Below are 27156 nucleotides of genomic sequence, written 5' to 3'. Positions count from 1 at the left end.
AAAATTATTATACTGTCCACATTGTCTCTCTCAATAAACCTACAGGAATAAATGAAATAGAGACATGGCGTTCATTCATTTGGCTCCTGGTTTAAAAAAAGGGCACAGTTCCAATACAACCATGATTGTGTTCCAGATAATACCTTTTGCCACTAACCCACTGGAAATTTTTTAATTTTTTTAAAGGTTGGGATATCAGATAATGCTTCACAAACTGCAAATCCTCCATTTTCCTCCAGAGTCACTTTAGTCATCATTTGGTGGTACACCAGTTGAGTCCGTCTCCAAACCACGAGACCCTTTGTGTCCCCCCTTCCAGACTGCTGCAGTATTTCAGCAAATCTCTTAATTCTCGGACCTCGTGTCTCTCCAAACTCACTGGAACTACATCTCTACGCAGGGAGAAGTGCAGTGGGGTACCCCATGGCTCCTTCTTAGGCTCTGTACACTTCAACATCTTCATCAATGATTTGGATGAAGGGATAGATGGGGAACTCATCAAATTTGCAGACGACGCTAAGCTGGCCGGAATAGCCAGGGCTCCAGAAGAGAGGCTCAAGAGGCAGATGAATTTCAACGGACTTGAATTCTGGGACCCATGTAACAAAATGAAATTCAGTGGTGAAAAAAAGCAAAGTTTTACAGTCAGGCAAGATAACTGAAATGTACACATACAGATTATTTATTTTTATGTATTTTTATTTATTTGTCAATCACAAGATAATAGGTGCAAGTATAAACATGAGTAAGAATACAGGAAGTTGGAACAAATAAATGGGGACAATAGGACAGGGTCGGTAGGCACCATGGTGCACTTATGCACGCCCCTTACAGACCTCTTAGGAATGGGGTGAGGTCAATTGGGGATAGTTTGAGGTTAAAGGAGTGGGGGGCTAGAGGATGTAACAACAGAGTCAGGTAGTGCATTCCAGGCACTGACCACTCTGTTGCTGAAGTCATACTTTCTGCAATCAAGTTTGAAGTGGTTTACACTGAGTTTATATCTGTTGTGTGCTCTTGTATTGTGGTTGAAGCTGAAGTAGTCATTGACTGGTAGGACATTGTAGCAAATATTTTTGTGTGCTACGCTTAAGTCTAACGGTAGGCGGCATAGATCAAGTGGGCAGTCTCTGGGTTGTTTGGTTATTCTTATTTTGGCCATCAAAACTCACCGAAATAATCTTCAAAGCCAGCATATTTCCTATGCATTGGAGGATTTACTCCCAAGTAAATGGGCATCCAATGGCCTTGCAAGCCAATTATATGGCTTAACAATTAAGAAACTCCCCCCTTTCTAAATAGATAAACATTAAAGCCTGAACATCCTCAACAGAAACTTTGCAACTTTAACATCTTTGAAACGAACATATTCAAGAAAAGCGTTCTTCTGGCTGGAATGAGGATGACAGGAATGGCCAAGTATGGTGATCATAAGAGATGCTTCATCCAATGGACGATCCCCAAAATTCAGCTGAGAAATCTTTGAACCATTTGCTGAAAAAGTCAGACCTCTAACCCTTCCTAATTCATCACCCATTCTAATCCCCTTCAGAATATTCCTCGGCCGTATCAGGATGTGGCACTGAGCTCTGGCAGCCATTGATTAATTTACTTTAGGATACAGAAGCTCATAACATTTTCAGATAGAAATTGTGCTTTGCTTTGCTGAAGAACTTGTAACTGGAAATACAAGAACCAATGCCAGGAAAAGCAGTGGAGGGGAGGAAGTACGGTGGAAAAACAGTATTTAATTCTCTGAGTGATTGTAACAAAAAAAAAAGTTGGCTTTGGAATCCGTCTCTCTGAGTAACTTCAGGAATAACTTTGAGGGAGGCGTCCCAGTTCTCATCTCCTCATTCAGGAATAATAATCGCATATGAAGATGTCCACGGGGGGGATAGAAAAACTCAAACAGAACTTTATTTACTGCCCTGTATAGGTGCTCATTGAAACACATAAGAGTAAAAATGTTGTTGTTGTTATTATTTAAAGAATTATGTAATTTATTGGAATGGTATTTACTGCAGCTCAGTTTCAGTATCTGGATATTTGGGTCCAATGTAAGTGCTCAAGTTACCTTGACCTCTTGGATGACTACAAGCCAACCCGGAATAAAACAATGATTTGTTATCCAGGCTTAAAATACAATTGTCTTCTTTCGAATGGAGGTCACTTCAAAAGGTGACCCAAGATAGGTCTTTCCAAATTAAATCTATTTTTCTTCAGCCACAAATCATTTTTTAAAAAATCTAAATATAGCAGTATTAACTATAACGATAGCCAGTGTGGGGTGCTGGGATAGAGGTAGATAAACCCAAGTTCTATAGATCGCATGCCAAGAAAATAGCCAGCAGCTGACTGCGTGTTTGTGTGTGTGCATCGCTGTCAAAACACCAAAAACAGGTCAAGTAGCTCTGGGGAGGTCAGTCGTAAATTAGAACACTTGCTAAGCAACTGACCATTAAGCGAGGACCACTTATATTTGGTCCGTCAGTCACATGACCACCTAGCCACATCCAGCCAGTCACATGACCACCAAGCCACGCCCAGTCAGCAAGCCACACCCACCCAGTCACCTGACCAGCAAGCCACACTCACCAATTAGCCCGTGCCCACAGAACAGGTTAAGAAATGTGAATCCCACCCCTGCCCTGAGATCCAACGAGTGATGGCCACAGATGAACAGCCGTCTACTTATCTTCATCATGATCCCTCGGGATCAAAAGCTGAGCTCATTAAACTCAGATGTTAATTGATTTAGATGGCAAAGATTGTCTGAAGGTTCGTGTTATCAAATGGAAGACTTGTGATGGCTCTGATCTCTGATAGACATAGCCCTCACATCTGGAAGTGGCCTCTAATAAGAATATTTTGATTATTTTTGGAAAGATATAAACCACTTCTAATCATTTTATTTTTATTTTGTCAATCCACACAGCGTATGCAATATCTCTACGCTAATGCAAACCAAAGATTAGCTAAGATTTTCCTTATTACCATCTCTACTTCTCTAGTTTCCTCTTTATAGATTATACTTCATTCAATATTATATTTAGCTAACAACAATACCATGATTTCAGGAACAAAGTGTGCAGGTGGTGTGGTTGGGATTTCTAGAGCACTGAAGTAACTGTGCCGGCCTGTTGTAAAACAGTAACAAAATATACATATAAATCCACATAGACATTGGAAAGACGGGTAACCAATTTAATAAATAAAATAAATAAATATGGCAAGTCTACATCTATACAGAAGATGTATAGATCTAATTTATCAATGCCTATGTATTACTAAAAGTTTCTAGATATTAATATAAGTAGAATAGGATACTTTAGGCAACCTTATTGAATATAGTTTATGAAGATTTAATTTTGTCAAAATTTCCATTTTAATAGACAAAGAGCAGACAAAAAGCAAAGAAAAAATACAGAACAATATCAGGAAAACCTGCTACTTTGCATGCTAAAAATAATTCAGTTCAACTGAATGCAGCATTAAACCTTCCCCAGAGACATAAAATTAATTATGTCTTTCCATCATGTCAACCTACGCCTACACTTAAGGTTGAGTTTGGGGTCACACTATCTTTGAACGGTTTGTATGCATAGTGATATGTTTGGCCGTCCCTTTCCTCCCGGATCACCCTCTTATTCTTTATGAAATTGGAAGCCTCAAGTATGGGACACATAATTCAAAAATACATTTCAATCTTTATTTTTTTATCTTGATAACACCACATTAATAAACTGATGGAAACTCTATTTACAAAAAGGTTGATACCCCTCCCAATCTACATTTTGTTTACCCGATTCTGCATATGTTCACATTATAACCATATAATGGAATCGTTTTTATAAGATTTATTGTAACCTCTAGGAAAGGTTGATTTGTGAAGGGGGAGCCATGGATATAACTTTTATTCTTTTTCTTTTATTATATTAACTCTAGTTTAAGCAGTATCCTTAAAAATTACAATGATTGATACTTCTTGATTAAAATAACAATAATATCTACCAATTGATAAAGCAGAAACTGCTTTTGTTGAAGTTTTTGCAGAGGATAATTTTGCATTATTTCTGTAAATTTTATTATTTTGCTGCTCACAATTACCTGTAATTGTCTTCGCAGGAGACAATTATACTTCGGTTTTCCAAGGTCTCTCTCAACTGTGCAATGGAATGCCCTGTGCACGTTTCCCTGGCAATAGAAGGCCATCACACGTTATTGTCTCTGTAAGGCACAGAAATTTACATACAGAAAAGGGCTAAATCCTCCCAGAAAACAAAAACTGGATGCCTGATTCCTGAATAAATATTTTTTTCCAATAGTTTAAAATTCTCTCTATGCTTTCAAGGTAACCTCATTTCTAAACACCCAAATCAGCATAATCAGTCTTGCCCGCAGCACCCACCATTTAAGCAGTACACAGAGAGGGTTTTGTTTAATTGCAGGGGGAGGGAGTAAGTAAGTAAGGGAAGAGAATAGGGGAGGGGGAATAAGTACGCCAGCTTCATGAGGGGGGAAGGGGGAGAGAAAGAAAAGAAAGAAAAAGGAAGGAAGGAAGAAAGGAAGGAAGAAAGAAAGAAAGGAAGGAAGGAAGGAAGGAAGGAAGGAAGGAAGAAGAAAGAAAGAAAGAAAGAAAGAAAGAAAGAAAGAAAGAAAGAAAGAAAGAAAGAAAGAAAGACGGAGGGAGGGTGGGAGGGAGGGAGGGAAGGAAAGGGATGGAGGGAGGGTGGGGAGGGGAAAAAGAGAGAAACGAAGGACCACAAACACCTGGCAGCTTCAGAGGATACTTTGAAACAGCACAGCAATCCAGGGCTGGAAGGGACCTCAGAGGTCATCTAGTCCAACCCCCTGCTCCTGCAGGAGACCTTATGTCATCTGGGTTATTTTGGAGTCTCTAACACAGAGGAGAAATTCCCAGGAAAGGAAAGGAGTTTACTAGGCAAGGCTGCCATTCAGAGGGAGGCAGAGATAAGTCCTCAACACACGACAACAATTGAGCCCAAAATTTTGGTTGCTGAGCAAGAGCTTTCACCCACTTGACAACCAGTCTTGCCACCGTTGTTAAGTGGGTAGTTGCAGCTCTTTCTTCTCTCTTTAGTGGAGGGACTGTTTCCTTGATATTTTTCTTGTTATTTATATGTTGGAATAAACTTTATTATCTTTGACTTTTGTTGCAAGTCTTTGTTCGTTCTGAGCCTTTGCTTTCCTGACTTTGTCTTTGCAGATTCTGGCCATCTGCTGATATTCTGCCTTAGTTGTATGTCCTTCTTTCCATTTTTGTACTTGTCCTTTTTTCCTTTCAATTTGCCAAAGAGATCTTTGTGTAGCCATGCTGGTTTCTTCTTGGATTTCTTGTTTTTCTTTCTCAGTGGTATTGTGCTGGTCTGGGCTTCTATGATCATACTTTTTAGAGTTTCCCAAGTTTCTTGAGTTGTTTTCTCCTTTAGGATTTTCATCCATGGAATCTTTCCCAAGTTCTCTCTGAGTTTATTAAAATCAGCTCTTTTAAAATCCAAGACTCTGGTGTCATTATGTTCTGTTGCTTGTGTTTGCATTATGTTGAATTCTAGTATGTCATGGTCACTCTCATCCAAGGTTCCTGCAGTTTCAACTCCCTCTATCACGTCTTCTCTAATTGTAAGAATTAAGTCCAGTATGGCTGTCCCTCTAGTTTCACCCTCTAACTTTTGGACAACAAAGTTGTCAGCTAGGTTGGTTAAGAACTTATTTGATATCTCACTTGGTGCAACATTTAAAAGATGGTGTTGAAAGGTTCTGAGATCAAATCTGCCAGTTTCTTCAAAACTCTGGGATGTCAGGACCTTGAGTTTTCAATCCCTCTAGAGCTGGCAGATGTTCTCTTTCCTTATTTTTGCTTATTTTAATTTGCATTCCTAGCCCGTTTTTAGAATTTTGTTTTTTGGTAAATTGGTTTGTATTTTCTTTTTGTGTGAAGACAGATGGAAAGAATAAGTTAAACAGTTCTGCTTCTTCTCTACTGCCCTTTACTTCCTTGCCACCATCTTTCATTAGTGAACTGATTGTTTCTTTGATTTTTTCTTGTTTTTTATGTATTGACATTTTTTTAAAAAGTTTGTTTTTGACATTAGTTGCAAGCAGGGGTGGGATTCTACCGGTTCTGTCCACCTCTGTAGAACTGGTAGTTCTGAAGAGCAGCTGGCAGAGAGCATACACAGAATCGGTTCTATGTCTGCTGCTGCTTTGGCCCGCCTGCTCGCCTGGGCTCTTGTCTGACCTTGATTTCCTGCTTTTTTAACTGCAGCTCCATTGCGAGACACAGCTGCAGTTGAAAAAGCAGGAAAAAGGTGCTTTTTTAACCGCTGCGCACCCGCACGCAGCGCTGCTCAGCTGTCCAGGCAGCTAGCTGGCGACGATATACACACGCACGCAAAACGTAAAATCACCGAACCAAGTAGTTACACCGGTTGGACCCCACGCCTGGTTGCAAGTGTTACTTTGTTATGAGCCTTAGCTTTCTTAATTTCATCTTTGCAGGTTCAAGCTATTTGTTGGTATTGTGCTTTAGTTATTTGTCCTTCTTTCCATTTTTCTACTTATCCTTTTTTCCCCCCTCAGTTGGGAATCCATCCTGTTTTTTTCTTGGTTTTCTTTTTCAGTGACATTTTGCTAGACTGCGTTTATATGTAATAAATTATTTTCTATTATTTTTATTATTATTTATATTACTATTTATATTTATTAAATATATTGTTTATATTATTTTATATATTTATATTTGATATTGATTTATATAATTACATATTCATGTATAATAAATATATATTATATTTATATAATTAACAACCTCTGCCTATCCTAAGTCCTTGGGGTGGAACCAGATAGGTGAAAAAAACGCTAAACCCAAGGTAAACATCAGGCTAACTGTGATCTCACCCTATGTACCTTATGCATTTTAAGATGAGCAAGATCTTCTAGGTCTTCACGAGGGACAGAGACCTCTAGTGGTAGAAGCCAAGAAGGCAATAAAAATGAATATCGATAGTTTACAAAGTGGAGATTGGACTTTGAAGATGAATGCTCAAAGTAGACAATAGTTTAAGTTGGGATGGCACAGACATTGTTACAAGGTAACCTGCATAAAAAGTGCTTCTTAAATAGTAAGTGTTGTGAGAGTGTGTGTGCTCATACACAAATACTGACAATAACTCTATTTTTGAAATCACCCTGTAATAATCTCTTAATTCAGGGTAGAGTCGAGGGAACTGGATGGAGCCGAGTGTGGAGTGTTTCCTTGCCAGGTGCTGTTCGGGATGCCATGGGGAGAGTTTGCAGCAGGCATTTTTTCTTTGCGCCCTAGGAGGGAAACACCTGCGGCCATCTGGGATTGGACTCTCCGCCTTCCCAGGGGGAAGCAAGCATCTTCCCCATTCGGCCTTCACCACCTGCTCAGGATGGGGGCAATGAAGCAAGGCCACCTTCTGCCCGGGCTGATCATACGTACCTCTGGGGTCCGCCAATATCGTGCATCAGCCAGATCTGCATCTTGGAAACTTTCTCTGGGTTTAGGTTAACAATTTCAACACTGCCAAAAATGCTGAAAGAGCGGAAGCAGAGAAACACATTCAAAACCTTTTCTTGGTTAAACGAATGCTGTATGTCAGGTCAAAAGGTTAAAATATAACTCCTTTGTATATCTCTATTTTTAGAAGAGGAAAAAAAAAGACTCGAATTTGGTCTTTCTGGATCCTTATACATGCTGACTCTTCAAGAGTGGATCTGTGCTTGCCGTACTCGGTGGACGGGGGATGAGCCTTTTCTGCTACCCACAAAATTCTCAGCCAGGGGGACAAACACACAGAGAAAGCCAAGAAGAAAAGAAAAGGAACCCTCAGGTGGCATTGCCCATTTGGGCATTAGCAACATGAACAGAGCACGGCCCGAAATCTTAAGGGAGAAGCCCTACTTGTCCCCATCTAGGATTATCTGTCCTCTCAACCAGGGGTGGCCAGCTCAGGTTTCGTACAGGTTTGGCCTTTGCCTAAGATGGGCAGTCAACGAAATTAATAAATAAATATTAACACTTTTTTTTTTCATTATGAAGACCTACATTTGTTTTGACATCTTAGGTCAACAGGAAGGGCTTTATTTTCAAGGGGAGCATTTCAGCGGAAGGAAGCTACTGGACACCTGAACACCCAGTAGGTGGTTGCTACTGATGTAAATGATAAACTGTGTTCTCTTGCTCTCCTTTTTTTGTAAAAAAGAAAAAGAAATCCTTTATTCTTTTGGTTTCTTCATTCTTTCACTTCTTTTTTCTTTCTTTTCCTTCCCAGGGAAAAGCTGAATCATTTTTGAAATGCGTCTGAACTTATCATTTATCACCAATCAAACGGAGACCTGGAAGCTGCAGCCCAGTTGCCAGGCCAGCACCAGAGAAGCCACACCGATGGCCCCCCGGGGTGTCTTCAATCTGTACAGTTGAAAAAAATCAGGAGGGCAGCACAATGGTGTCACTGAAGCTCCACTCTCTTGAATGTGTGTCATGTGTGATATGCGGATAAAAATTGACACTTGTAAAGTGCCAGAGAAATCAGGAGATCCCAGCAGTTTAAATGGATATAAAGATTTATTGCAAGCTTAAGCGCTATACAAGAATCTGAACTATTAACAGTCAAAGCATCTTGGTAGTAGATAAAGAATTCACGGTGGGACTTAGATCTCTTATGGGCATGAAAGGATTCATGACTAATGATATGTTCGATCCCTCCTCGGGCTCAGCCTGGTCATCTCCTACAGTAATACTTCAATCATCTCACTGTGGCTGCCATCTTTATTCCATATCTTGCATAGACCCATGACTGACGTATAGAATAGAATACCTGCTTTTTCTAAATGCTCCATTCGCTATTGATCCATTGAGCATCACTTGGACTGTTCCACAGGATGTTTCTGCAAACTAAAACAAGGAGGAACATTATTTTTTGCTACCAGCAAATCATCTATTTTATATTTGGTTAATATTTTGTGTTTCCAAAACTACAATAGATGTTTGAACACCTTCTTTCTGCAGGATTAATTTCCCTGCCACAATTTCAAAAATATGTACTCACAACAAGACATGGCCACCAAGATCAATGATGTCTGAAAATGGCTTCAGTTTTTCACAAAATTCATGGAAGAAAAACTTTAATTGTAATTGTAATAATAAAACCAGTAAATACTTGACTTATGATCGGTTGCTTAGCAATTGTTCAAAGTTTCAATGGACCCCAAAAGCTATGCTATTTCCCTGAAAATATGACCTACCCCCCAAACAAGCCCTATGCTGATTTTCACACTTGAACCTAATATAAGCCCTACCCCCCCCAAATAAGCCCTAGTTAAGCTCTGCCCACTATCTGGTTGTATGAGCTGGGGTGAGGCGCATGCGTAAAAATCAAGCTAGGGCAGGAGCGTAGGAGTGGAACTACCCCGCGTGCCCCACACCTGCTTACCTTAGAACCACCACAGCTGGGCCTCCCACACCCCAACACCTGCTGTGCCGCTGCCTGACTTCTCCTGTAGCCGCTTGCGGTCACTTTCGGCTGGATGCCACGTGGTGCATCACGCCCAGTGCTGCCACTCATAGCCAGATGCCACATGGTATATTGCACCGGTGCAGTCGCTCACGGCAGAACACCACAAGGCTGATTGTGCCGATGCCATGAGGCTCATTGTGCTGGTGCCACTGCTTGCGTTTGCAACAGCACAACACACCATGCAGCCTCCTGCTGCAAGCGGCGGCAACATCATGATGAGCCTCACAGCATCCTGTTGTAAGCGACGGTTGTGGCACCATGAGCCACATGATGTCTGGCTCCAAGTAGCCATAGAAGAAGTCGGGCAGCAGCACGACACATGTCGGAGCATGGGAGGCATAGCTGTGCTGGTCCTAAGGAAAGTGGGTAAGACTTTCCCCCAAAATAAGACCTGCTGCCCCCAGTGACATTTTGACATTTGGGGTATTTGGCAATTGGCTGCATTCATATAGTTCTTATTTCTGGCAAAACCACCTCATAGAAAACAATGGGCTTGATTAATGAGCATGGCATTCACTTAATGAGGTTGTAAAATCAGGTCTGGTCACATGGTGTCCTCTTTTACAACTGTCACGACCTATGACAAAAATTTGGGCTCATTTATGGGTGTAAATGGAGGATACCTTTTACATAATGAAGTTAAAAAGTCAAAATGGTGGAAGAGAGAGAATAATTTAGTAGAGTGATTTTCCTCCCTGCAAAGCTGCCCATTTATTGTTTTTGTGGACATAAAAATAGTATCTCTCCCTCTGCATGATCGCTGGGTTCCATTTTAATTTTGTGCTTTATATATTTATTTATCACTAATATTTTTATGCCACCCATGCCTATTGGCTCTGATGCAGTGGTGGGATTCAAATTTCTTTTACTACCGGTTCTGTGGGCGTGGCAGGGGAAGGATACTGTAAAATCTCCAGTCAGAGGTGGGATTTGCCGGTTCTCCAAACTACTCAACATTTCCGCTACCGGTTCTCCAGAACTGGCCAGAACCGGCTGAATACCCACCTCTGCTCTGACTGTAACTCAGCTTGGAGTCCCACAATGTCAGCAGGCAGCAGCGTCCAGGGAAGAGTCAAAAATACCAACATGATTAAAAATATCAGAATGATCCCAGAATGGTTGAAAATATCAACGCTTAACTGAAGCTCTGCCTCTTTTTATGTAACTTGATTCCTGGTAAAGGGGAATAGAACTTCAGTTGCATAGTCCTGGCTGCTATCCTTGCATTTTTGACCCTCCGGTGTACGCCCACCATCCGTATCAGTACAGGGAGTCTTTGACTTGCAAGCACAATTGGGACGAGAATTTCTGTCCCTAAGCCAAGCGATTGTTACCTGAGTTGCATCCTATTTTACAACCTTTTTTTGCCATGGTTATGCAAATCGCTGTTGTTAAATAAAGTCTATGGTTGTTCAGTAAATCCAGCTTCCACCACTGAGTTTACTTCTCAGGTGCTGGCTAAAAAGGTCTAAATGGCAATCACATGATCCTGGAATATTGCAACTGTTATACATACATGCCAGTTGCCAAGCACCTGAATTTGGATCACATGACTGCAGGACAGAGGTGGCATTCAGCAGGTTCTGACCAGTTCTGGAGAACCAGTAGCAGAAATTTTGAGAAGTTTGGAGAACCGGCAAAATACCACCTCTGAATGGACCCTTCCCCATCTCTTCTCTGCCTCCCGAGTCTCAGATGATTGGCTGGGTCTTCTTTTGTTGCCCTGCACAGGAGAATGGAGCTGGAAAGCAGATTAGTGGGGTGGGGAGGAAATGGGATTTTGCAGCAATGTTCCCCCAATTACCTCAATTTTTTGGCGCTGTCGTAACTGTCGCCAACTGAATGGTTGTATGTTGAGGACTAACTGTACTTTGTACATTAATTAGCTAGTTTGCGGCTATGGAGTGTTGAAGAAAACTTAAAAACTGAACTGGTGAAAAATAGAATTGCTGCTGTTAGGTTGCAAACATAGCAGACCCTCTTTCTTAAGGCAGAATCACTAATGAGATCACTCTGGCGGAAAAACAAATCTGGTCACGTTGCCAATTTCAAAAGCCGATACAAAAATTTATGCCACCAAATAAAGACCGAATGCACCAATTATCATATTAAACAAGAGGAAAACCTTCTAAGCACCAATTCCACCAATGCTTTTTACAATTTTGTAAACAACAAACTAAAAGATTCAAGGTCCATCCCACCCCTGATAGGACCTAATGGTAAAGACTGCAATGACGACACCATTAAAGCCAACATCTTTAACACATTTTTTGGCTCAGTATTTGTAAACAGCAATGGATCATGCCCAGCATTTCCTAGCCGAACCACAGATAACTACAGTGATCTAATACATATCGATTTTACAGAAGACAATGTTGAAAAAGCACTACGCAATCTAAAACCATCCCTATCTATTGGACCGGATGGAATATGTGCCTATCTCTTAAAAAAGTTATCCACTGCCATAGCCGAACCTCTAAGCATAATCTTTGAAAAATCTTTCAGGACCAGTTCCTTGCCTAACCTATGGTCACAAGCCACAGTCATCCCCATCTTCAAAAAGGAGACCCTTGCCTAGTTGAAAATTACAGACCAATCTCCTTATGCTGCGTCACCTGTAAAGTCATGGAATCAATTATTAACCAATCCATCATCCTCCACTTAGAGACAAACAACCTACTCTCCAATAAACAATTTGGTTTCAGAAAAAAGCTATCCTGTAATCTGCAACTCTTACACTGCAAAAACATATGGACTACACAACTTGATCAGGGCAAAACAATAGATGCAATCTACATAGACTTCTGTAAAGCCTTTGATTCAGTGGTACATGACAAACTACTACTAAAAATAAAATCCTATGGTATCTCTGGACAACTGCATAACTGGATAGAAGCATTCCTGTCAAACAGACAACAAATGGTCAAAATTGGGAGTGTCCTATCAAATTCTGTACCTGTCAATAGTGGTGTCCCCCAAGGCAGTGTTCTAGGACCAACTCTCTTCATACTCTACATAAATGACCTCTGTGATCATATTAAGAGCAACTGCGTTCTTTTCGCTGATGATGTAAAGCTGTTCAATACCACAGACAATACTGCTACCCTTCAAAAAGATCTTGACTATGTATCAGAATGGTCAAACAAATGGCAACTTCAAATCTCAACAAATAAATGCTCTGTCTTACATATTGGCAAAAAAATCCGAAAATAAAATACAAGCTGAATAGTCAAGATCTTGTTGATGATCCAAGCTCTGTAAAGGACCTTGGAATACTCACCTCTAATGATCTAAGTGCTAGTGCCCACTGCAACTACATAGCCAAAAAGGCATTAAGAGTTGTTAACCTAATCTTACGTAGCTTTTTCTCTGGTAATATCACACTACTAACTAGAGCATACAAAACATTTGCTAGACCAATACTCGAATACAGCTCATCAGTCTGGAACCCACATTACGTATCTGATATTAGCACAATTGAGAAAGTCCAGAAATATTTCACAAGAAGAGTTCTCCACTCCTCTACTCGTTGTAGAATACCTTATGCCACCAGACTTGAAATTCTAGAACTAGAAAACCTTGAATTACGCCGTCTTCGGTCTGATTTAAGCATGGTATATAAAATCATACATTGCAATGTCCTACCTGTCAATGAATACTTCAGCTTCAACCATAACAACACAAGAACACACAACAGATACAAACTCAAGGTTAACCGCACCAAGCTTGACTGCAGGAAATACGACTTTAGCAACAGAGTGGTCAATGTCTGGAATACTCTACCCGACTCTGTAGTTTCTTCCCCAAACCCCAAAAACTTTAACCTTAGACTGTCTACTATTGACCTCACCCCTTTCCTAAGAGGTCTGTAGGGGGCGTGCATAAGCGCACCAACGTGCCTACCGTCCCTGTCCTATTGTTTCTTTTATTTTTCTTTTATTTTTCTTATATGTACTCATTTCATGTATTCATAATTATGTATACACTTTTACTTATCTCGTAAACAATTGACAAATAAATAAAATAAAATAAATAAATAAATAAAAATTTGAGGTCTCACGCAGATCTAGATGGAGATCCTAGGGAACACAAGACTGTTCATCACAGCTTTCTGTATTAGCACCTTGAGCCCATTAAGAAATTTTTATTTCTCCCAATGAGAAAATGAAACTACTCAGATTTAATGACCAATCTTCTAGATTGGCAAGTTGGGTTCATTCATTAAAGTGATTCATTAAACTGATACATTATGCACATTTAGCATCGGGGCTGAGAAGAGATCAGCAAAACATACCATCTTAGATGCCAATTTCCAATATACTGAACCGGGGTTATTTTCACACTCAGTCCATTTTGGACAAGATTCATAATTGATTCCTAAAAGAAAGATGTTCCGACATAAATATAATGTGGGAAAATGTTATAAAAGGCAGGATGAGATATATTAATATTTAATGTTACGCTCCTGTTATAAATGGCCCCTGGGCTCCATCAGGGTTCTCTTTTATCCTTAAATTGGAAAACATGCTTTGTTTAAAAAGCATTTGTAGATAAATAAAAGCTGCATTTTCACTGATATTTTCAGTGAAATAACCCTTTTAGTTTCATGGGGTCCATTCTCTTTCCAGTCATTTTTTTAAAGAGACAAATACTGTACAATTTCTCTCCCCTCCAACCAAGTATTCAGGTAAGAATTCTGCTTTTTTTTACCTGAACCAGAAGGATTTCCACACCAAGTAATCCCATCTGCTATGTAGCCAAGCAAAGTATCTTCCAAGGTAAGGAAATTATTATTTGTTTTCGTGTACTGATGTGCCAGATCATTTGTTTTGCTCCAAAATAAGGACTGCAAGTAAGATGAACAAACATTTGTTATTTTTCAGCATTAACATTATTTTTATATGCTCACGCTCCTTTTAAAAGTCTTATGCATTGACTGAGCTTTTCCAACATTTGTTTCTGCTGTTTATTTAGAAACTTGAAAAAAAGAGTAGAATTTTTCTTCCAAAATTGTCATGGGAAAAATGTTCTTTAAAAAACAACATGCCCATTTCTAAGATAAATAGATGTATCAATAAATATGCTGGATCCATAGCTCTTGGCATTTTCCCCTGTACGTTTCTTCTGTCAACTTTGAAACAGACTCATGAGTGGGTGGATTCTTGGCAAAATACTTGGGGGAATGTGAAACAAACACTGGAGACTCAGAAAGTGCAAGTAGATAACAGAAACCATTTCACACAGGAGAGAAAGTGTGTTTATCCATCAAGTATCTGAAACTGAAATTGCCCTGCCGAAAGCGTTTTCCCCATGGTAAAAATCATAAACCCAGTTACAGTAGAGTTAAACTTGCCGTGCCCACTGGGAAAAGCGCACCCGGTGTTCCACTGCAGTCTGCTTAAGCGAGTGGTGGGGTCAGATTTAAAGCCAGTAGCAACAAGAGCTCCAGGTCCAATTGGAGTAGAAGGGGAGAAACGCTACGAGATTAAAAGCAGGGGTGGGCTGCTACGCATTCGGCTAGGTTCGGGCGAACCCGTAGCTAATGCTATGGCCAGTTTGGCAAACTGCCAAATCCCATCCCTGGCTGGCTCCGCCTGCTCCGTCCCTCCCCTTCCAGGAGTCTCCACGCAGCTCGTTTTGGACGCGAGGTAAGGGTAGGACCCGCACGGGGACTTGGGAAGAGCGAAAAACTGACCTCCTGGAAGTTCCGAAAGGCCGGAAAGGGGCCCATTTCCAGCCTCTGGAGCCCAGGGGAGGCCATTTTCGCCCTCCCAGAGTCTCAAGGAAAGCCTTTGGGACCTGGGGAAGGCGAACACACCCACCCCGCCGTGGTGCAGGAGACCAAACTAGGCCACACCCAGCCAGCAACCAAGCAGAGAACCAGTTGCTGAAATTTTTGAAGCCCACACCTGATTAAAAGGGTCCTGGGTTCTAGGTTGAAGAAGGGGAAACTTCAGCACTTTGTCCATTGGAAGGGATACCCAATGTCAAAAGCTAATGAGTAAAAGTACAGAATATGAAGGCAGATAGATGGACTTAGGGAACCTCTGCACTCCATTAATATATGTGTACTTAATGTTTTCCAGGTGCTTCTCACTTTCTCGGGGGGTCCGACTGTCAACTTCGAAATGGATTCATGCTGCCACAGCCATCCTTTTGTTTCTCACTTGCCACCCAGTATGGGGGGAGGGGAAGGTTTGGAATGCCAGACCAGACCGTAACGACTCTCGGTCATCTCAAGAGGTGCTGGCCAAAGACTAGAAGGAGTTACCAAGGAGAGGCTGGGATACCTAATTGGACAGTAAGACCTGTGACAAGGAGGGAGGGGAATATCTACTCTTTAGTTATACAAAAATCAGGGGAAATAGAGTTGGTTTTGCTTTCGTGCGTGGCAAAATGATGTACTCAGCAGTTCTTTTAGAAGTCTGCTGATCTCAGAGTGCTGACTTGGTTGGATTCATCAGTTGGAACCTTGACATTTTCCTAACTATTGCACATATACTGCATTTTACCAGAGATTGCAAATGTTCCCATATATACTTCTTAGGAGTACATTTAGGATATTTTGCTGCCTGAGTTGAAAATCACTGGCCTTCTATAGAAGCTGATGATCTAATGCTAAGACACATATATCAACAATTTACAAAAGAGTCCATTGGATTTGGGCAAGATGGTGGCTGCAATGGAAAGTTGCACACGAATATAAAAACCAGGTCGAACTTTGACTGCGCATCACAATCACTCTGATAAAGTACTTACACATCTATCAGATATTTGTGAATAATGGACAGCTCCTTCTTTTAATTAGTTCTTGAAAAACAAATCAATTTAATGTGTTTTTCTGAAGCCAAATCAAACTGGGACCTCCAGATGTAACCCTTTCTCTGGAAAACCCTTGGCCCAACACACCTTGTTGCATGGTATGGAATATCTTGCCAGGTCCATTAAAGGCTGGTAATCTTCTTTGGTCGCATTGCATGGGTCCTTGTACCGAAAAGCCTGTTCAAATAGTTTCCGTACTCTGAAGCAATCTTTATTTCTGCAGAGAGAGACAGACACGGGGTTTAAAAAACTGGCTGCAATATAGCTTCATTGTTGATAAATCACAACGGTATCAAATGGCTGTGTCAAAGACATATGACTGAAGGACCCATTCTTCTGATCCCCAGTGTTGTCATCATCGTCACCATCACCCTTTGACCTCTCCGATTTTATTTATAAAATGCTTCATCTTTGGAATATGTTAGGAAGCAAATATAGAATTTATCAGCAACTTCTTAAACAGCTGCATCTTTAATTGGTATCACATATTTACTTCATGTTCACAGGAATCCAATCAATCAAAGTTACATTATAAATGAAGTCTGTGTCAAAATCTCCCTCCCCCTAAAAAATGTCAAAATCCACCAACATCCTGGTATGATTGTTCTGGGCGTTTTCTTGCACTTCAGAGGCCTAGATTAGAAATAACAGTACTGGTGGGATATTGAGACCAAAGTAATAGGAAAACAGCACTGGAAGTTACCTTGGAGGTCTTCTAGCCCAGCTCCTTGCTCAAACAGTAGATCCTATGGACTGTCCAGTCTTCATACAATGGACTGTCCAATCTCTTCAAAACTTCCAGTGACCGAGTACCTACAACATATCTTTCCCCAGTCCTCCAGCTCTATAGTGTGTCCCAAATTCCTGGCCCACGCTATCATCAGTCCTTTTACTATTTCTTCTGCTAAATCATATTCTAATAGATAGTGGTATATCTTTGATATCAATTTTTCCTCTGTACCTGCCATTAGTTTATCTAATTGATTTGGTTCTATCTCAATTCCTAATTCCTCTTAGTCTTTTTCATATTAGCATCTAGCGTAGTTAGTGTAGACTCTGAATTCATTAATTATTTCTTGCTTCTCCCGCTGAAGAGCCTCCGCTATCAGTTCTGCCATTATCGTCGCCAGATCTTCCTCCTTGGTCTCTATTACATTTTGGAACCTTAGGTAGAATGAGGCCTGGTCCATCTCTAAATGAATCAAAGAATCTTCTAAGTCCTTATTTGATCCTAACATTCTCTGGTCTACCAGATCTAAAAAAAAAAATCTGTTTGTTCCATTCTTGTTTCAATTGTTTTTATTTTTTGACCATTCTTCTGGATTTCATCTTGTATCGAACCCATACTTTCATCTAATTTCTGGATATCGCTTTTAACTTCTCTTTTCACTTCTTCCATCTCCGTTTTCATTTCTCCATGATTTTTAGAGATATTTTCTTAAAGCTTCACTCTGGTTTTCTGGATCACTAATAATGTAGACTACATGGTTTGCATATTTAATGTTGTATTCAATTTTTTGGTTGTAAACATTCCTTCAACAATCTCTGGTTTGTTGGAGTGGCGGCCGCTATAGATAAGGTTGGTGCAGTTTTGTTATCATTTTAGTTTTGTCCTTATTGATTATTAAACCTGCCACTTCTCTGTATCTTTCTTTAATTTCTTTAATTAAATTTGGTCCTGATTTAATTGATTCTTCTATGAAGAATACAAGGTTGTCTGCAAATGCTTGGGCCTTGTATTCTTCTTGTTTAATTCTTAGTCCTTTTATTTCCAAATTCTGTCTAATTCTCCAACAAAATTTTTAGTGTCATGATAAAGAGCAGAGGTGAAAGTGGACATCCCTGCCTATTTCAAATGAATTTGTTGTTTCTCCATTTATTTATTTACTCATGCTTTTTGGCTTGAATATATTGACTCTAACATTTTTTCAAATTTATTCCCAAATTTCATCTCCTTTGCTTGTTGTCTCATCAATTGCCAATTTACTTTATCGAAGGCTTTTTGAGCATTCAGAAAAACTAGTGCAGCCTGTTTTTCTGGATGTGCTTCATAATACTCCAGGATATCTAGTACTGTCCTTGTGTTATTCTTTAGTTGTCTTGTTGGGAGAAAACTATTTTGATCTGTGTGTATATATTTACTTAATATTTTTAAAAATCTCTCAGCCATTATATTCATAAATACTCTCAAATTGCAAATGGAGATGTGGGTACCCTATCTTTCTTATCTTCATTTTTAAGTGCTTTGGTTTTATTGTATTGTGAACAGTTGCTGGGGTGCATCCACAGTTTCGTTGTACAATGACAATAAAATTCATCTAATCTAATCTAATCTAATCTAATCCAATCCAATCAGCATTCAATAAAGAAATTGGTCTGTATTTTATTACGTGGGTGGTATCTGCACTGTCCTTCGGTATTAATGTGATATATGCTTCTCTCCACAACATTGGTAGCTTTGCCTCTGTAAGTGCTTCCTTATAAATTTCTAAAAGGATTGGATCCAGTATTTCACCTACATTTTTATATAATTCTGCAGGTAATCCATCTGTTCCGGGGTTTTTATTGTTTGTTTGTTTGTTTATTAATTGCCTCTTTTAGTTCCTCCTTAGGGATCTCTTCATTTCTTCTTCTGTTAGTATTGGATTTTCAAGTCTTCAGTTTGAACTTGCTATAAACAATACATTTACTTTGGACTTTTGGCAAATATTTATCAAAATTTCTCCAGCCATCCATCTATTCAGAGAAAATCTGGGTGGAAACAAATAAAACCACAACCAATCCATAAGCACCCCCACCCCAAAATAAACCCAATTTGCTGCCATTCCTCCCAAATTTCAGATCCTATAGAGTATACTTATATCCAAACCAGAATCTTGCTAATTAACATCCTGGCCAAAGGCATGGAGGCCGGACCTTCTGAAAGGCCCCTAGGGTTAGAGTACAGTATTTCTATGGCTAATCTGTTTCACAGACAGAGAGAACCTTTCAATGGTCGGCCAGGTCTTAAGCAGTGCAGAGCAGGGAGTTATATCAGACTGTCTTCCAAACACAGACAGCCCAAGAGGGAGAGATTGTGGAGCATCTTCAAAACATAAGTAGGATAAAAATCCAGAATCCAGAAGGCTTACCACTTGGTTCTGTTTGACTTCAGAAAGTAGCTTTCAGAAGCAAAGCTAGTTCAACATGGGTGTGGTATGCTAAAGTGTTAGCATACATCTTAGACTGAATTTAAATACAAACAATTGGAACAATGAAAAACATATTTGTGTAACTTAAAAAGCAAGTGACTCGGTGGTGTTTTTTCAGTGCAACAAAATCTTTTGAAGAGTCCAGACATATTTGAAATGCTGAATGTCGCACACAGAGAAATAAGATGGAGTGAAGATTAGAGGAATTTGGCTAAGAATGTGTGGCTAAGCACCTTTAACATCTGAAGCAAGTCAGGAGAGAGAACAAAGGAGCCCTTGTCTCTACCCAAGCACTGCCTGGATGGCTCCAGAATGTGTGGTGTTGACCTTCTCTTGGACGTGAAAAATCAAGGAAAAACAACGAAAGGAGAATGGAAGCTGATGGGTGGATAATGAGACTTTCCTCCTGTAATACCGATACATGAAAAAATTACTACTGCTGGTAATTACTAGCAGTAATTACTACTGATGATGCTGAAATTCAGCAAGATTATGTTTTATGACAAAAAAGCTTCAGACATCATCGTGTCAGATCCCTGTTCGTGATACTGCCATTCAGCTGGGGGGAAGGGGAAGTAGTATATAAATAGTATTTAGATCTATTATTTAGTTTATTGCTTTCTTCTTTGCTTGTAACTTTTTGCACTCGATGCCGAAAAGGTTCACCATCACTGACCTAGGGTATCAGATTTCCTATGAAAGCGTGGAAATGGAGCCACAAAAAGTGCAAGGGGCAATTGATTGGGTGCCGCCCCACACATGTAAACAATTACAAAGCTTCTTGGAATTCACCAGTTTCCACTGCCAATTTATTCCCACCTTCACACAAATTGCCTTCCCCATCACCAATCTACTGAAAACCAAAGGGGAAAGTACATTGAAACCAAAACAACCTTTAAACTGGACAGTGGACAATGCCAAGCAGCATTCAAAAAACTCAAATGCTTGTTCTCAGCGGAACCAGTGTTAAAACACCCAGATCCAAACAAACCATTTATCATACAAGCAGGTGCCATTGACATGGCAGTAGGGGCCATCTTGCTTCAAAAAAATGAGCAGGACCATCTGCAGCCATGTGCATATACTTCCCAAAAATTAACTGAAACTGAGCAGAGATGGGCCATCAAGCATATGCAGTATGCTGGGCACTTTAGAGGGGAATAAAACCCCTTTTGAAGTCTGGGCTGATCACAAATATCTGGAAGCCTTAAGCCCCCCATGGAAAGTTTCCCCCAAACAAGTACGATGGGCTCAACATTTCAAACATTTTGACTTTACCCTCAAATATTTCCGGGGGGGATGACGACTCCTTGCTGGACCCCTTATCAAGAAAACCTCAACGCAACAGTACAAAAGCCAAGGTAATTAAGCCGCTGTTCCAAAACTCCCAGCTATCAGCTAAGGTTGTTACCAGGTCACAAGCCAAACAAGAATTACCCACAGACAGCACCACCACCTAGGCATTTAAGCAAACTTTAACCATAGATGAATGGCTTCAAGCCCACGAGAACACTTGCCTACTTAAAGACCATCTAGCCTGGGTGGGAGGGAAGCTAAATGTTCCAGGCAAAGTCTGCACCTTATGAAAATATGCCGTGATTCCAAATTAGCAGGGCACTTTGTTTTTGTCAAAACCTTACACCTTATTAAATGACAATTCTGGTGGCCATCAATAAAAAAAGACACAGAGAGCTACGTGGTCAGTTGTCCTATTTGTGCAGCAGCAAAACAAACACAAGGGAGACTGCCCAGACTTTTACAATCCATTGCTGAACATTCAGTACCTTGGAGAGAGATCGCCATGGATTGAATTGTCGAATTACCAGAAAGCGGGGGAAATACGGTCATCTGGGTAGTGACTGACCTGTTCTCTAAGCAGGCCCATTTCATCCCCTGCCAGAAGATCCCAACCGCCAAGGCCCTGGTAAAATTGTTCCTAGGCCACATTTATCGCATCCATGGAGCCCCACAAAGGATCATTTCTGATCAGGGAGTCCAATTCACCTCAAAGTTTTGGAGGGTGTTCCTAAACTTATTGGGAACCGCCCAGGGATTAAGCTCTTCGCGTTACCCAACTACAGATGGGGGGGCTGAGAGAATGAATGGGGTGTTAGAACAATGCTTAAGATGTTTTATTAATTACCAACAGGATAATTGGACTGACCTCTTAACCTTTGCAGAGGTTGCATACAATAACTCAGTACATTCCAGGGCAGGTTTTACACCATTCCAAGTAGCATAGGATCAGGACTTCACCCCAATGCCAGAGCCACCTACAGAAAAACCCACCATTCCTTCCCTTAAGGAGTGGATTCAAAACCTACAAAACACGTGGCCAGTAGTAAGGCTGGCCATGAAAGAGGCTAGTGCTGCTTACGAGGCTCAAGCTGATAAGGAAAGAACGGAGCCTAAACCATTTAAAACAGGAGATAGGGTCTATTTATCCACCAGATTCCTGCATTCCCTGCAACCATCAAAGAAACTGGGTCCTAAATTCATAGGCCCTTTCCCCCTTATCAGGATGGTTCCTTCCTCAGACACTTAGGCCCATCCAGTATTTCACTGCAGCCTGCTCAAACCTGTAATCACCTCTTCCCTCAGACTGCCTGCGTCCACTCCTCCTCCTGCCCCCATTATGGTTGAGGGTGAGCAACACTTTGACATTAAAGAAATCCTTGATTCCCACGCTCACCGAGGCTCCACACAATACCTGGTAGCATGGAAACACCCCCTTCTTGTGATCTTGTGTTCTCTTCACCTTAACTGGCTTCTTTAGAATTACTTGTGCTCACTTTAAAAAGTAAAATAACACTCTTAATTAAATAACAACTTTTCAGAACATTGTACAAAACCTGCAATTATATGCAATGTTTATATAGTCTTTTCAACACTTCAAAAATACTCATTTTACATTTTCTTATAACAATCCCAACAAATCAGTCAATATTTATTATATTACAATGCTAATGGTGAGAAAATGATGAATTCATAATACAAATGATATTCAAGTTGAAAGCAGCAGATGTTTGCTTGGTCTACAGCAGTATTTCTCAACCCTGACACTTTAAGACGTGTGGGTTTCAATTCCCAGAGCTCTGGGAGCTCACTGCCGGGGGAATTTTGAGAGTTGAAGTTCATACATCTTAAAGTTGTCCAGGTTGAGAAACACAGGTTTACAGTATCTACCTTTATTATTTATTTATTATTACCTTTAGAACTAACATAGGGTAAAAATTGAGTTACAATCTATTTAATTACAACCAAACTAATTGTAAAAAAAATGATAATATAAATGCTGATAGAAAAAAAAATTAAGTTACTATTTAGAAATGTCTACAACTGACTAGGTCAGCAATAGATGATGATCATGATTAAATCTTTAGTGAGATTCACAGCTTTTGAGGCTGGTTGGTGACTCAACAGCTTGAGTCCTAAGCAAGGACCTAGGAACTGTTCAGGTAGCATAAGAAGATATAAGCTGTTCCAAGTAGAGTGTTTTTTTTTGTAGAATCTGGGTATTCAAGTCTGATAAATTCAGAATTTCCAAATAGCGAGGTAGCCCTTTAGGTATTGTTCCAAGGGCTCCAATTACAATTGGGATAACACACAATTTCTTTTCCCAAAGTCGCTCAACTTCAATTTGTAAGTCCCGATACTTTGTGATTTTTTTCCTTGCTGCATGTCTTCAATTCGTGCATCCCCAGGTATTGCAATGTCAATAAACCAAACCTTTTTCTTTCCAGCTATTGTTATGTCAGGTGTGTTGTGGGCCAAGTGCCTGTCAGTCTGAATTCTGAAGTCCACAAGATCTTGACTTTTTCATTCTCCAAACCTGCTCAACCTGATGTTCCCAGTAGTTGTTACTATATTCAAATCCAAACTTTTGGCCCAGTTTCCAGTGAATGATTTTAGCAACTTAGTTATGGCGTTCTAAGTAGTCAGTTTGTGAAATTTTGCTGCACCCACTGATTAAATGGTCAACCGTTTCATCTTTCTCATTACAGAGGCGGCATTTGCTGTTGATGGTGACATGCTGAATCTTTGCCTTCGTGCATTTGGTGGCTAAGGCTTGTTCTTGAGCAGCCAAAATAAAGCCTTCAGTTTCTTTATTCTTGATTTTAGCCAATTCCAAATAAGCTTTTGGTCAGCTTTGCCTTCAATACTTTTCAGGTACTGGACATGCATAGCTTTACTTTTCCAATTTTCAATTCGCTTCTCAATTACTTCTTTTTATACAAGCAGCTTTTGACTTGGTTGTCTTCAAGCGGCCTCCTTTATGTACTTCCTTAATCATTGGCTATTATTATTATTATTATTATTATTATTATTATTATTATTATTATTGAGCCTTGGTGGTGCAGTGGTTAGAGTGCAGAACTGCAAACTACTTCTGCTGACAGCCAGCTGCCTGCAATTTGGCAGATCAAATCCCACCAGGCTCAAGTTTGACTCAGGCTTCCATCCTTCCGAAGTGGGTAAAATGAGGACCCAGATTGTTGGGGGCAAGAGGCTGACTCTGTAAAACTGCTTAGAGGGGGCTGCAAAGCACTACAAAGTGGTATATAAGTCTAAGGGCTATTGCCTTTCCTTCCTTCCTTCCTTTTCCTTCCTTCCCTTCCCTTCTCTATCCATCCATCCATTTATCCATCCCAGATTAAGGTTGACTCAGCCTTCCGTCCTTCCGAGGTGGGTAAAATGAGGACCCAGATTGTTGGGGGCAATATGCTGACTCTGTAAAACCGCTTCGAGAGGGCTGTAAAACTGCTAAGACTATAATTCTCTAAGAATTCAGCAATTTCAAGAAAAATTAAAGGTAATTTTAAAATGGCATGTATTTAGAAGTTGCTCTCAGGGAACACTATTTAAGTAAGATTTTGAACTTTTTTCTGATTTCCAAATAAGCCTGGAAAGAAATAGTGCTACTGTCTTAAGAGTTATATTTATTTCAAATTGTCTCCTTTTAAAGCAATAACATTTCCCTTTCAAGCTCATAGTAATGCAGTAAAATTGCAATGCTTTGATCAAATTCCGGAAGCATCTTGCTAACACAAAGATAACGATGAGTTCCTTTACTCAATAGTTAATTGCATTGCATAAATAATTGCAAACAAGTTTTAAAAAAATACAGTAACTAATTCAATCAGCCATGCATTTCCAAATTTAATCACATCTCTCTGTTTCCTGATTTAAAATCCTGATTTCCTTGGGAATGTAAATTAACAGGACTTTATATATATAGAGAGAGAGAGAACAGTGGGATATTTACTTAACACTGAGTCACACAAGGTTTACTATTGAGTTAATATTCCTACTAGAACTACAGTTGTTTGCATTAGTGGGCAGGAAACCCAACTGAATATAATTAGATTTACTTCTGAGTAAACTTTATAGAGAGAGCCCTGAAATGCAAATCCATGATTCAAGACAAAGTAAAATCATGAAGACTCAGAATTTTTCTCCCCCCAAAATTCATACCTGAAATACAGAGATAATTTAGAGGTAGTCCTCCATTTACAACAGTACATTTAGTGACCATTCAAAATTACAACAATACTGAAAAAAGTGACTTATGACCATTTTTAACATGATCATTGAAGCATCCCCATTGGGGCAAAATTCACTTAACAACTGTCTTACTTAGCAACAGAAATTTTGAGCTCAATTGTGGTTGTAAATTGAGGATTACCTGTAGTTTGAACAATTAATGCAATCTTATTTTTGAAGAACACCTCTCAGATCCATCTGTCCTCATCTCTCTCTTGTATTGCATCCCTTCATTAGCCATCTTACATGTTAGTAAGGCGACCAACTTTTTTACAATGAGAAGGAGGACACAAATAAATGAAAGAAAGAAAAAAACAAAGCCATTTACACCTGGCGCACTGTCTCAAAACAATTCTCCCGTGCGGAGCGCATGTGTCTCATAATTGTGTCTCGCCATACTGTACCAAGCCTTGACGAATCGTCACGTCAAATATAAATACGTCACACGCAACGGATCGGATCGGCATCGATGTCCCCAATTATTAGTTCCTATTTCTTACATTTAAATTTATGTTTATTCTTATTTCTGTTGTAATTGTATGCTTTTGACAAAATAAAATAAATAAACAAAAATAGGGAGATTTACAGATTAGTCTTCAAATATCCAAAAGGAGGACATGAAGGAGGACACTTTTCGAGAGAGGACAGAACTTACAAAAGAAGGACTGTCCTCCGTAAAGGAGGACAATTGGCCATCTTAACGTTAGGTCACTGACACGTCTTGTTTCTGATCTGAAATGCCATAGCAGGCTAAAAAAAAGTCCTTGGTTTGTAACACCAGAACCATGAGCACCCGTGAATCACTCTTAGCAGAGAAAAAGTCATGCTTTTTGGAACACGCCACATTCAGGGCGTTGTGAAAGAAACAACCCAAGAGTCGAGCTGCTGGAGGAAGGTTGCAGCACTTTGGTTTTGTAGTTCAAGAGAAAGGAAGGTTAAGTGGGACTACGATAGAGGTGTCCCTCCCTCTCATTACTGGATTCTCCTTTCTCCTTCTGATTTTGCTCTAGGGATAGGCAATTTTAAACAACGTAATAACAGAGTTGGAAGGGGATCTTGGAGGTCTTCTAGTCCAACCCCTAGCTCAAACAGGAGATCTTATACCATTTCGGATAAGTGGCTGGAATCTTCAGAAAAACATGGGATCTTCAGAGAAGGCAATCAATTGTCAGTCTAACTTAGGTATTTTTTCTAATAGTAGAGACAACAGACATTCCTATACCACTTACTGTAGGAGTGTGAAAGTGCGTCTGCACATGGATTTCTCATTCATTGAAATTGTTTGCTGGGATAATTGAAATTCTGATATGATCAGGCCTGAAGGATGCAGATGCATTTGAAAGCAGAACATAGATTTTTATATTGTTTTATTAAATATGTTTCTTTAATAAAATATGGAGCGCTCCTTAGAAGAAAATGGCAAGCCTATTTGTTATATACTGTCATATTCTTGCAAGTATGATACATTTTAGAATAAAATGATTTTCAATTGCTAGAAAATATTGTTCTGGAGAATAAGATATTCCCGGATATTTCCTTTTCCTACTTATTTCCTTCTTGCATATCCTTTAGCTTTCAGTATTTGCAAGAATACCTTGCCACTCACCTGAGTTCAGGATTCATTGTATTGATGAAGTTGTAACATCTTCCCAGGACAATTTCCAGGAGGTGTTCAGTGGTCCCTCTGCCTTTCCACTGGTGTTCTTCTGCAGCAGGGCTCTTCTTCCTTCCAAGCCTGAACAGGCCATAACCCCCAAAACCAATCATGGTGCCCAAAAGCACCACTACCACCCCTGTCAAAATCAGTTTCTGTTTCCTTGGACAGGAAGAACTGTTTTGAAAGGGCATCTTACTAGAAGATTCTGAAAAGCAGAAACAGCTGCGCTTTCTGCCTCACTCACTCCTGGCAGCAATGGAGCTTTTATGTGGTTCCTGCTCCTCCTCCTCCTCCTCTTTTTCTCTGCTGGCTCACTGGCTCACACTTGTAAAGACACACTTGCAGAGAAGCCCGAGATGGACTTCTATTGGCTCAA

General features: G+C 40.0%; 1 protein-coding gene across 2 annotated transcripts; it reads right to left on the bottom strand.

The window, feature by feature from the left end:
• Positions 1–450: 450 nt before the first annotated feature.
• Positions 451–27050, bottom strand: LOC113435891 (ADP-ribosyl cyclase/cyclic ADP-ribose hydrolase 1). 2 transcript variants are annotated; one of them, XM_087936714.1, is made up of 9 exons: positions 26730–27050; positions 16476–16605; positions 14277–14412; positions 13861–13943; positions 8868–8944; positions 7490–7582; positions 4111–4197; positions 3070–3140; positions 451–589 (listed from the first exon to the last, which is right to left on the bottom strand). In XM_087936714.1, the coding sequence occupies exons 1-8, from the start codon at positions 26969–26971 to the stop codon at positions 3077–3079; spliced, it is 912 nt and encodes a 303-aa protein (XP_087792840.1). In that variant the 5' UTR covers positions 26972–27050; the 3' UTR covers positions 451–589; positions 3070–3076. The 2 variants fall into 2 exon arrangements, with proteins under 2 accessions (XP_087792840.1, XP_026555793.1); XM_026700008.2 differs by lacking the exon at positions 451–589 and having other exon boundaries at positions 2901–3140.
• Positions 27051–27156: the final 106 nt, after the last annotated feature.

The sequence above is a fragment of the Pseudonaja textilis genome, chromosome 6, assembly GCF_049901715.1.
Source record: "Pseudonaja textilis isolate UNSWEBS1 chromosome 6, rPseTex1.2, whole genome shotgun sequence".
NCBI lineage: Eukaryota > Metazoa > Chordata > Lepidosauria > Squamata > Elapidae > Pseudonaja > Pseudonaja textilis.
This window is presented reverse-complemented; position numbering and strand designations above follow the sequence as displayed.